The sequence below is a fragment of the Leptonychotes weddellii genome, chromosome 10 (genome assembly GCF_054177405.1).
Source record: "Leptonychotes weddellii isolate Sample4059 chromosome 10, ASM5417740v2, whole genome shotgun sequence".
Taxonomy (NCBI): domain Eukaryota; kingdom Metazoa; phylum Chordata; class Mammalia; order Carnivora; family Phocidae; genus Leptonychotes; species Leptonychotes weddellii.
The window spans coordinates 95,407,207-95,418,472 of record NC_138378.1 but is presented as its reverse complement, the minus strand read 5'-3'; the positions used below and the strand labels follow the sequence as shown (position 1 = coordinate 95,418,472).

Sequence of the window (11,266 nt, the reverse complement as noted above, 5' to 3'; positions counted from 1 at the left end):
ACTTTTCCAGCAACTAAAGAGAAGGTACTGAAAACTCTCATTTCTGATGGCCTATGTGTGTGCAAGGTCTGCAATCATATAAAAACTTCAGGGCCCAAGACGTGTATTGCCTTAAATATTTGAAATTTATTTGCATGCAAAGAAGCATGATCCCATTTCCAGCATTTATCTCTAAACAAAGACTTTTCTCCTTCATAAATAAATATATGTATAACACACACACTACCTGAAGCATGGACTTTGGATGTGGAAGTTCCTCTCCTTGATAAATTTTAATGTAAGCCTAAAAATAAAAAGACATTATACTGGCAGATTAAACAACTTGGCTCTACAGAAGAAAAACATTAAATATAAAAATAATTCATACTTTTAAAAGGAAACGTCTCGAAAAAAAATTCTAAATAAAAAAAATGGAAAAAAATAAATAAAAGGAAAATGAAGGCTTAAAAATCATACACTCTCATTTCCAAAAAGTTAACTCTGTTCTCAACTCTATTAAAAACACATGTTGCAAAAAAAAATACCTTGCTAAATTATACCTTCATGTTTCTAAATATAATTCTAACTTACATACAAATTATCTCATATTTAAAAGTTATATATACAATGAAAAGAAATCCCTAATTCTCCCCTCCTGCCATTGTTTTAAATGTTAGAAAACATTTTTACTCAGTATTTCACTTTGACCAAGTTAAATTATATTTCAGTTCAAGGAAAAAAATTACCTAATTTATGCTTTAAGAGTAAGAAGGATTAATTAGTTCATATAGGAACTGTTCATCTCAACTTTTTACTGCCTCTAAATGTGTAACTAAACAAAAATAGTATGAAAATGACCATCAACTAACTGTCCAATAAATAACCAAAATTACACTCTTAAGTTAACTGTAATTTCCCTTCCATCTCTCTGTAACTACTATGAGTAAGAAGAACTCTGACAATGGTCTTGCTCTGGCAAGCAAGCAATGATGACTAGAAAAGAGCAGAAAGGAAAAAAAAAATCTATGAATAATTTACTTGAACTCAGAAACCAGTTTTGTACTTTCAGCTGCTCTTATCAAGTCCTCAAGAACTCAGAGAGAAGGCTTTTATGAGAACTCAAGATGCAGAACTGCACTCCCAATATCTATCATCATTCACAAGTGAGAGTGGTATGACAATTATATGTTGAATGGTCTTCTCTCTGTATCAGAGCTGGAGAAAAAGTAGGTAATTCCATAAACAAGCAAAATCACTGTCTAAGAGATACAAGTTGTCTGCTATTATTTTATATATCCTTAAAAATTGATCTAGCCAATTCAAAACAGAAAAACTATAAATTTCACTTTTCTGCTTTATAAACATACATATGAGTTTTAAGTCAGCTATATTTCTGAGACAAAGTCATTTAATGTGGGAGTTTTCCTACCTTAAAGTATTCTACAAGATCTCTACAAGTGACTTTAGATCCACTTATCTCTTTTTCTACCAAATTCTCAGGTGCAAGCAGCAATGGAACCAGGTTTCGAAGTTCTCGTTTAAAGTCTTCATCAATATCTAACAGATAATGAGATAAAAGGCAACACCTTAGTGAAAAAAAGAAAGATTACAGGAGTCCCCACCGGTACGCGTTCATAAAATTCTGTTTCATGAAACAACAATATACAGTGTCTATTACTTAAGTAGATTCATTTAAAAAAACTCATCCAAACACATCATATCTCCCCTTACTCTGCTACTCCATTTCCCTCATCCCCCAATAATTCTTTAAGCTCAAATAATAAGTTGTGGACTACCAAAATAAATTCCATATTCTTTTCAAAAGGCAAATAATTCATGAAATTGTACTAAATTTTAATACTAGATTTTGTTTTTTGAGCTATACTGTAAAACTTTCATTATTCCTCCAGCCTTTTGCCATCATGCTCCAATCCAATCCTAAAATATACTCAAAAAATTTTATCATCCCTAAAACAGAAACTTGAATCTGATTACATGAATACGATATATTGGTAAAACATTTTAAAGACTGCAAACAGATGAAATACTGAAATGTTCTCAGCCTTCGGAATTTATAGGACACTGGTGCTGAGCAATAGACCACATAATAAAATATGCTAATCCATACACTAGACAGTCAAGGACAAACCAATGGAAAGCTAGACAGACCACACAGAGCATTAAAATCACCTCATTAACCAATGCATCAAAATGTGTTCCAGTATAAGACAGAAAATTTAAGGAACCATGTATTTTTTTTTAAACTCTCAGCCTCTAAAAAGTAAGTTCTGATTTTAGCAAGAATGGGAATTCCCACCTTTCAATCTCCCATCAAAACTAGGATTAGTTGCAACTTTAAGACCAGGATGTGGCAAAAGGAAGCAACCAAGATTTGAGAAACAATTGTGAATGTGCTTCCTTACATTCTGTAGCTCTTCATGTTGATTTTGTTTTACCTGAGGGTAGAAGGAGACAGGGTGAAGGTGCAAACAGGAAAAAAAAGTTTTAAAGAAAACATACACCCATACTCACAAGTGTGCACACTTAACTCAGATGCTACTCCAGATGGGTTTTTGACAACAAAAAATTTTACTAAAGACCCATTTCTGACCACTTTGGTAAGACCCCACTTTGTCTTAAAACTAGAAAAGATGTTTTTTCCCATGTTAGCTGCCAACGAATGAAAAATACAAATAATTAGGGGCGCCTGGGTGGCTCAGTCGTTAAGCGTCTGCCTTCGGCTCAGGTCATGATTCCAGGTCCTGGGATCAAGCCCCGCATCGGGCTCCCTGCTTGGCGGGAAGCCTGCTTCTCCCTCTCCCACTCCCCCTGCTTGTGTTCCCTCTCTCGCTATGTCTCTGTCAAATAAATAAATAAAATCTTTTAAAAAAGAAAAAAAGAAAAATACAAATAATTACTCGTAATATCCCACACCAGACTAACAAGGAGTGGTTGTGGTTTACAGACCAGTAAATAAATTAAGAAATAGCCTTTCAAGTACTTATAACGGCAAAGAGAAAAACAAAGTACTAATTTGCCTACAAATAAAAAGGTCAGTCCCTGAGCAAAATAACAGCTAAACTGGAAAAGATCCAGTGCAGTCCAAAGGACTTTTGAAACTTATTGGGATTTCAGTACTTACCCCAAATAATTATTTATGATTTATGCTAGTTATCAGTGTTTTGGGGAGAGAGACTGCTATTTTCTGGAAGAAAATCTTAAACTTAGATTTTTTTAATAACTACTTATCCCAGTATAACTCACATACGCTTATCCCAGTATAACTTACATACGCTCTCAAGGACTCTTCTCAAACACCATTTTTAAAAAAACATGCACCATTTATAATCAACAAAACCTGGAAACTACCTAAATCTCCATCAAGAATAGAATGAAGAAACTGTTGTCTATTCATACAATGGAATACTGCATAGCAATGAGAATAAATGAATTAAACTACATGCAACAGTATCTCAGAAATACTGAGCAAGAAGCTAGACACAAAAGGATACATGTTGTATGTGATCCCTTTCATAAAAAGTACACACAAGGCCTGTTAGAGGTCAGGAGAGTAGTGGAGGGTTTAGGGGGTAGCAGATGGAGGTTGGGTACTTCTGGGTGCTATTACATGGCTATGTTCATTTGTATAAATTCATCAAGCTGCACACTTAATGACTTGAGCACTTTCCTGTATCACTTTAGTAAGATAAAAATCTTGTCTTTGAAGTATATAATTCTGAGTTTAGTTAGTATGCCTGATATGCTTTGTGTTCGTTTTTTCTGAAAAAACCAGAGAAAGATGACTGCAATTATCTCTGACAATAGGGTCTGGAAATGCCTTTCAAATATCCAAGAATGAGGAATTGGTTTTAATCTTCTTTTAGTAATAAGAAAATTATACCCAAGTTTTTGAATGTGGTTGAAAAACTACATGCATCATCCTATAGGCAAAATTTTATTAATCAAAAGAGAGGACCCTACTACTTATGAATTAAGGGATTTTCACATAACTTTTATATATGAGAGTAGATGGGTGTATCTGACCTGAGGGTTTCCCCAAGTACTTCCATGGGAGGGTACGTTTAGGAACAAAGGATCATGTTGGTGAGGTTATTTTCTAGGAATGCTTTAGTGTAGCATGTTGCATGGGCCAGGAATCTGGAAATTTGGGTCCTAGTCCCAGCTATCAACAGTTAAGAGACCAAAGGCAAGTCACTTTTCTGGGTTCAGTTACATTATATATTTTAAAAAGAAAGCTGAGTTAGATGATGTTTAAGATCCCTCTTCTATCTCTATATGCTGTCACTCTAGGAGACAGTATTCTTTGGAGAGAGGGTCTCACATCATGTGTTCAATGTATGCACATTATATTATCCAGTCTGTCCCAAATGTTCGAAAGGTCAGTTGGCCAGAAAGAGATACACATGCAAGTAAATCAAAAAAGTTAGTCTCCTTCAAACTTTTATCCTTTGAATATTGATTTATAGTTGGTTCTAAAGAGAAATACTTGTTCCTTAATTTCTATTCAAGGGCACTGGCCTCTTTGGCAAGAATACAACCAATTTACTTTTCATCAATTCTGTATGGAGCCACCTGGGCTAACTTGGGATGTGCAATTTACGGTGGCGACACTTAAGAGACTGGAAATGTAAGCAGCAGTCCAGACAGCCCGCTCCTTCATCTGGCTTGGTGCTTATGCTCTCCTCACTAGGAAATGGGGGCTTACCTGCAATCTCTTTTCAAGGAATTGTTTTCCACCTTCCAAACCATATGAATGTTCATAAGGATAACTCCAATCCCGAATTAAAAACATTAATGTCTACAGACAGAAAAAAGTAGAAATCATTTCTTACAAAGTTTTATTAAAAAAAAAAATCACTATTTAACAATCATGCACTCCCTTAAACAATCCTTATCAAAAGTTATAGTAACAAATGGTTAATACTGCTCATAGTTCTAGCAAGGTCCTACTTAAGCCTACAACACTCCCAGCCCCTACACTAAGCAATTGCTTCCGTTTGAGAACTTCATGGTATATGAAGAGTCACCACAGGCAATAATACAGGGTCTTAAAAAAATGAACAAAAGGCATATCAGAGCATATAGATCATAATTTTAAGTCAAGGTTGTATAACTAAAAGACCAACTAATCTAATTCTAGACTAACTGATTCTCTTCACTCAATTTTTAATTTATATATGCTTAGGTTTCTCAATCTCAGCCTTACTGATATTTTGAACCAGACAATTCTTAGTTGTGCGTGGCTGGATGGTGAACAGCATTTCTGGCCTCCATGCACTACACCAGCAGCATTAACCTCCCTCCAAAACTGTGACAACCAAAAATGTCTCCAGACATTGGCAAATGTCCCAAGTGACAAAATTAACCCAGTTTAGAAAAACTGATGTAGGCCAACTAGAGTATATTTCAACCATATATACAAAATAAAGCCATAACCTGCCCAATATCTCATAAATGTGACCACTTGAGCCACATAAGACTGAGACAATCGACGTAAACCCACCCATACTAAGAATCACCAGCAATGCTGTCACACAGAAAGGACTTCACATATTGATGAGCAAACAGGGTGGAGTCATTCTCACCTACTGTAACACATCTGACTAAATAGTCAACTTATAATGCCAACTTATAAATTACACTTACTTTAAAAAAGAAACTATCTGAAATTAGCTTTGCTTTTTTTTTTTTAATTTAAATCTCTGTCATAACAGGACTCCACAGAAGCAAGCAGAGCATATGCTTCTCACACAACTCCACCCAGGTTTATTTCTGACTTAATATTCTGTACCTGGCATTTAAAAGGAATAAAAAACATATGGGGATTGAGGGGGTGGGAGGAGGGGAGAGATGTAATAAATTGTGAAACTTTTCTGTATGAAACCAAGAAAGAATAACAGGACTAACCTCAACTTGTAATATACCACCAAGAAACAAAACAAAAAAAAACCCCACTAATATTTTGTAATAGTTTCCTACGTACAAAAGAAATTTACATGACTGTCTCAAGTTGAGGAAATAACATCTAATTAAGAGAAATATTAACCTCTCAATCTAAGTATTAGCAATCTAACTATATCATTTATTCTCTTTCCTACTGTTAGCCTACTATTAAGGTGGTAATGACATAAGTTTCAACTCCACTGAATCTGTTGCTAAAAATGAATTTGTTGTAATATCTTCAGACTTAAAAGATAAGGTGGCGAGTTGGCTTTTTATACGTTAAGTTTTTAAAAATGATAAAATACTTATTTACCTGAAATGGTTTCTGGTAGATTTCTTCCATTGCAAGTCTGCCATACTCTGTAAATAACTATTAAAGCAAGTTATTTAAATTAATGCCCCCAAAGAGATTCAAAGAAGACACTGTAAAGCCATTCTATGTCAGACGAGATAGACATCAGAGCCTTTAAAATCATTTGAAAGTCAAGCATTTAATTTTCTAACAGACTGGGTATACCCTAAAATTTCTTCTAGTTAAGAAGTTATGTATCAGTTTAAAACCATATAATACTGAATTTTCTTACACTGTAATAGGCTTCTAGATGGAAAGCCACAATTAAGTAAGAATTATATTTTCCATTCTTTGACACACATTCTTTGAGAAATACATACTTGCAAGTGTTGAAGATCATCTTCTTGAATATTCTGAGACAGATTATATACCTGTTAAAACAAAATTATGTTTTTATTCATTTTTTTAATACCCACCTGTATGTAACTTTACTTGTAGAAATGAAGATTATTTTATATGTCAGCACAAATGAATCACTTAGTCATTAGCTTAAGAAGTGGCACATGAAAAGGATTTTCTCTTTCTTCCTAACAGGATAAAACATTAAGGGGGAAAAAGTGGTGGTAAATTATGTAAAAATCATGAATACATACATAAGCGGTCTAGAAAGTAGCAGACATTTTTAAAAAGTATATTACGTAAAAAGGTGTTTTTCTCCTTTTCAAAGTTTTTTTAATGTTATGACATGATCATTTATTTTTAACAGAGTGAAGATTGTTTCCACAATTATTTTTCTAAGTCAATGAACATGAGGGGCATAGTTCTGCAAAGATAATATTCCTCCCTGGTATAGAGTGTGTGTGTGTTTGTATATGGACAGATAGGCATAGTTTAGTTACTTGGTGGCTGCCTTGACTCCCTGGTATAATCGGGTGTGTGTGTGTGTGTGTGTGTAAAAAGGTATAGTTTATAGTTATTTGGTGGTTGCCTTGAGTAGTCTGTTGTGTGTGTGTTTGGGTGGATGGATAGAAAGGTATAGTTTATAGTTATTTGGTGGCTGCCTTGAGTAGTCTGTGTGTGTGTGTTTGGGTGGATGGATAGAAACGTATAGTTTATAGTTATTTGGTGGCTGCCTTGAGTACCATCAAGTCTACATGGCTTTTTTCTACTTTAAATAAACCATCTGTCTTAATAACTTAAAATGAAAATTTTACCAGCCTATGATAGCTGAAAAAAATAACAGTAGGTGGCACTCTTGCCCTTTCTAGAATGTTTTAGGAGGCTTTCCAGGGCACAGAGCCCAGAGCTGATGGTCTACGTGTTGTCAAGGAAGGGAAACCGGAGAAAAGACTGGAATTGCAAAAGAGGCCCAATCCTTCCGAGTCAGGTTAAAAAGTGACCTAGGCGGCCGCATGGCTAAGTGGGTGTGCGCAGATGTCACCTCTGCTGAGAAATAACTTATGCCTAAGAAAACAGGGTTATTCCAAAGATAGAACAATTTGTTCTAACAGCAAATAAGTGATAATCTAGCTGAATCACTTGGAGGTCAAGAATATAAACAGCCAAAATAGGACAGCAAACCTAAAATGACATTCTCAGCTGACTATTTCTAAACATGGTACTTAAAAAGTAATTAATGACTGAGGTGATTATACTAGAGCTAAACTTAAAATCTGAAAGCATGACCAACCTATTCTTACCCATAGGAGCCTTAGCTTTTAGAAAACAGGTCGAGCTACTTTCACTGTCAGGGCCAGGTTGCAAATGGCAAAGAGAAGATTTGTTTATCTTAGATCATTAGTACTTAGCACACTGCCTTTTACTTAATAGATGTTCAACAATTATTTGTTGTAAGAATAAATGACAAGAGGACTTGTCATTGATCTATCAACCAGATAATGTATGTAAGGAAGAGAAATCTAGCCTCAAAGATGAGGAAAAAAACAATAATGAAAATAATTTTCACCGTCATTATTTATAGTTTACAAAGTATTTTCTTATGCATTATCTCATTTAGATCTTATTTCTGCCTCCACACAACCGTCACACGTAAGATGGGTAAAATCCTCATTTTACAGATTAAGAAAGTGGCACAGTGGCTTTAAGTGGTTGTCCAAAACCAGGTCTCCCATACTATCATAAAGCTGAATAAACAAACAAGAGAACAGCAAGGTACCACTTTCAGGACAGAGAATTCGCTCGTTATCATTTACGACAAGCCACAGAGGCAGCTTATCCGAAGCGCACGGTGACTGGCTTCTGCTTGCCTCAAGGGAACGGCAGCAGTGCCACCTTGCAAGATCAGAGGGAAAAGGTAGAACGAAATGGAGAAAAGAGACTGGAAGGGTCCCCAAAGCATCACTCAACTGGTAGTCCAGAGCTCCCCAGCCCTACAAAAAACAAAAGCCAAGCTGAAAAGTACTCCTTTTTTATCTCATAATAATGTCCCAATTCCTTTCCATTCTGACAGCTAGATACTTCAAATTGAGGAAGGAAGGAAATGGAACTTGTATCAAGACTGGACGTATGTTCCAGATATTACCAGAAAGCAATACAAAAATTCCAAGACACTGTGACAATTATCACCTATGATCTACTATCAATAAGAAACATCATCTCAGAAGGAGCACATACTTCTTCTATTCACATATATACTTCTGGGTACATCATCACCAGCTAGCGCTAACCAACACACTCAATAAATTCTTCAGCCAGAGAAGCATCAACCACAGATGATCTCAGGAAAAAGAAAGTAAAGAGATACAAAATGACATGTGGTGGTTTAATTCAGTCTATCAGCCTAAATTATACAGAAAAGAGATGGACTAGCTTGAAGTGATTAGAACTTGATATAATACCAAACACAATTAGAGTACAAAGTTAAGTGAAAAACAGAAGGGATTTTACTAAACAGTTCCTTTAAGTCCTTAGTGTATTACAGAAATAGCACATACATTTCCTAAGTTAAATATGAATTAATTCTTCCACCTCTACCACCATTAGTTCAAATAATAAAGTACTAGATGTCATACATATCAAGTAGAAAACTAAGTTTAATTACTTTAAAAACTAAGTTTAATTTTTCTTTATTGGTTTAACCAAAACATAAAAGACCTACTCTACACCTTAATATATCTGGGAACCGTATGACTGAATTCAATTAAAGATGACATGCAATATCTTCTCCTTTAAAAAAAAAAGAAAAAAAGCACAGGGGTGCTCAGTGAGTTAAGCCTCCAACTCTTCACGTCAGCTCAGGTAATGGATCTTGGGGTTATGAGATCAAGCCCCATGTCGGGCTCTGTGCTCAGCGCAGTCTGCTTGAGATTCTGTCTCTCCCCCTGCCCCTCCCCGCTTTCATGTGCTTTCTCTCTTGCTTTCAAATAAATGAACAAATCTTAAAAAAAAAAAAGTATAGGTGCTATAATGAAAAACCAAAGGGATTGGCTATTGGTTTATTACTGAAGTATGAAATTTCACATTGTGAACCAGAAAAGCATGGAAATATAAATGACCAGTAAGAAATGTAAATAACTCTAATTTTAATCCTTTTTTCTTTAATCAAAAGACTGTTTTCAATGTGCATCTTTTTTTTTTTTTTTTAAAGATTTGACAGAGAGAGAGACAGCGAGAGAGGGAACACAAGCAGGAGGAGTGGGAGAAGGAGAACCAGGCTTCCCGCTGAGCAGGGAGCCCGACGCGGGGCTGGATCCCAGGACTCTGGGATCATGACCTGAGCTGAAGGCAGACGCTTAATGACTGAGCCACCCAGGCACCCCTTCTTTTTCTTTTTCAAATTTTTATTTAAATTCTAGTAAGTTAACATACAGTATAATATTGATTTCAAGAGAATTTAGTGATTCATCATTTATATGTAACACCCAGTCCTCAACAAGTGCCCTCCTTAATCTCCATCACCTATTTAGCCCATCCCCCACCCCTCCCCTCCAGCAACCCTCAGTTTGTTTTCTATAGTTGAGTCTTTTACCATTGTTTGCTTCCTTCCCCTCCCTTTACCCTATGTTACCTGTTTTGTTTTCAAAAAGCATTTTAAGAAAGAGCAAAGGTATTAGGATTATCTGAACTGATCAGACCACAGCATTTCATGTCTCACCTGGACAGAGCTAGTCATGGTGCTCAGAGCGAACACCGTTGCACAGTCTTTGATAGTTGACTGGCTATCAAAGGCACCCTGGGTATCCATTAGCAGCACAGCCACCTAGGAATTTAAAAGTTTAAAGTACTAAGTATAATATTCACCAATAGTGACTATTAAAACAAAATTTAAAATGATAAATGTCAAAATCAGTAACTAAGTCAAGAAAAGTACTCTAAGCTAAATATCTCACACATTTTGACATAATAACCCATATATGTTATGTTGAAGTTATCAGACATTAATAGTTCTGTGTTATTTTGCTCTTTAATACCAGGAAATAGCTCAAAAAAGAATATGGAAGAAAAAAAAACAGTAAGAAAGTATAAACAGAATTTTACTTTCGTTCCATTAGGTCTGTCGATTACAAATACTTCATTCCAGACTTGTATGCCTGTTGTTTCTCTTTCACAACCACCTCGCCATGTAAAGCCAGTCAATGGTTCATTGTTTCCACCAATCCAACTTTGGGAATCCTGTCAAAGTCAAGCATAAATGTAAAATAAGACAAAAAATTAAGAACTAAGGAGAAGTGTAAGAAATCACCCATTCTTTATTTTACAGGTGAGGCAGGTAAGTCCAGCAAGATAAAATACATGGTAACATTACACAAATAGTTACAAAAGCAATCCCAAGTCCCATCTGAGGTGCTTTGTCTTAGAGCTGCAGTCTCCTACAAACCGAACCTTCTCAAATCTCACATTTTTTACTCTTCAGGCTTCTAGATAGGTGAGGTCATACCCACTTTCCCATTTTGAAGATTTCCTATGTTTAAAAATCCTAAAAAGTAGATACCAGCTATTGTGACATCTCCTCGTACAGATAAGCAAAACGAAGTTCCAGAAAGAATGGCTGTCAGAAAAGCAATGCTCTCT

General features: G+C 35.5%; 1 protein-coding gene across 3 annotated transcripts in view; it reads right to left on the bottom strand.

Annotated features, from left to right (window-relative positions):
* ATL2 (atlastin GTPase 2) overlaps positions 1 to 11,266 on the bottom strand; it is a 59,867-nt gene that overhangs the window by 6,560 nt on the left and 42,041 nt on the right. For all 3 annotated transcript variants that reach the window (XM_081796898.1, XM_081796896.1, XM_081796897.1), the window contains 8 exons: positions 10,733 to 10,867; positions 10,350 to 10,454; positions 6,616 to 6,666; positions 6,257 to 6,313; positions 4,706 to 4,798; positions 2,297 to 2,435; positions 1,409 to 1,536; positions 227 to 283 (listed from right to left, as the gene is read on the bottom strand). In XM_081796898.1, the coding sequence (XP_081653024.1) occupies positions 227 to 283; positions 1,409 to 1,536; positions 2,297 to 2,435; positions 4,706 to 4,798; positions 6,257 to 6,313; positions 6,616 to 6,666; positions 10,350 to 10,454; positions 10,733 to 10,867 (765 nt within the window). The remainder of the gene's footprint in view (positions 1 to 226; positions 284 to 1,408; positions 1,537 to 2,296; positions 2,436 to 4,705; positions 4,799 to 6,256; positions 6,314 to 6,615; positions 6,667 to 10,349; positions 10,455 to 10,732; positions 10,868 to 11,266) is intronic.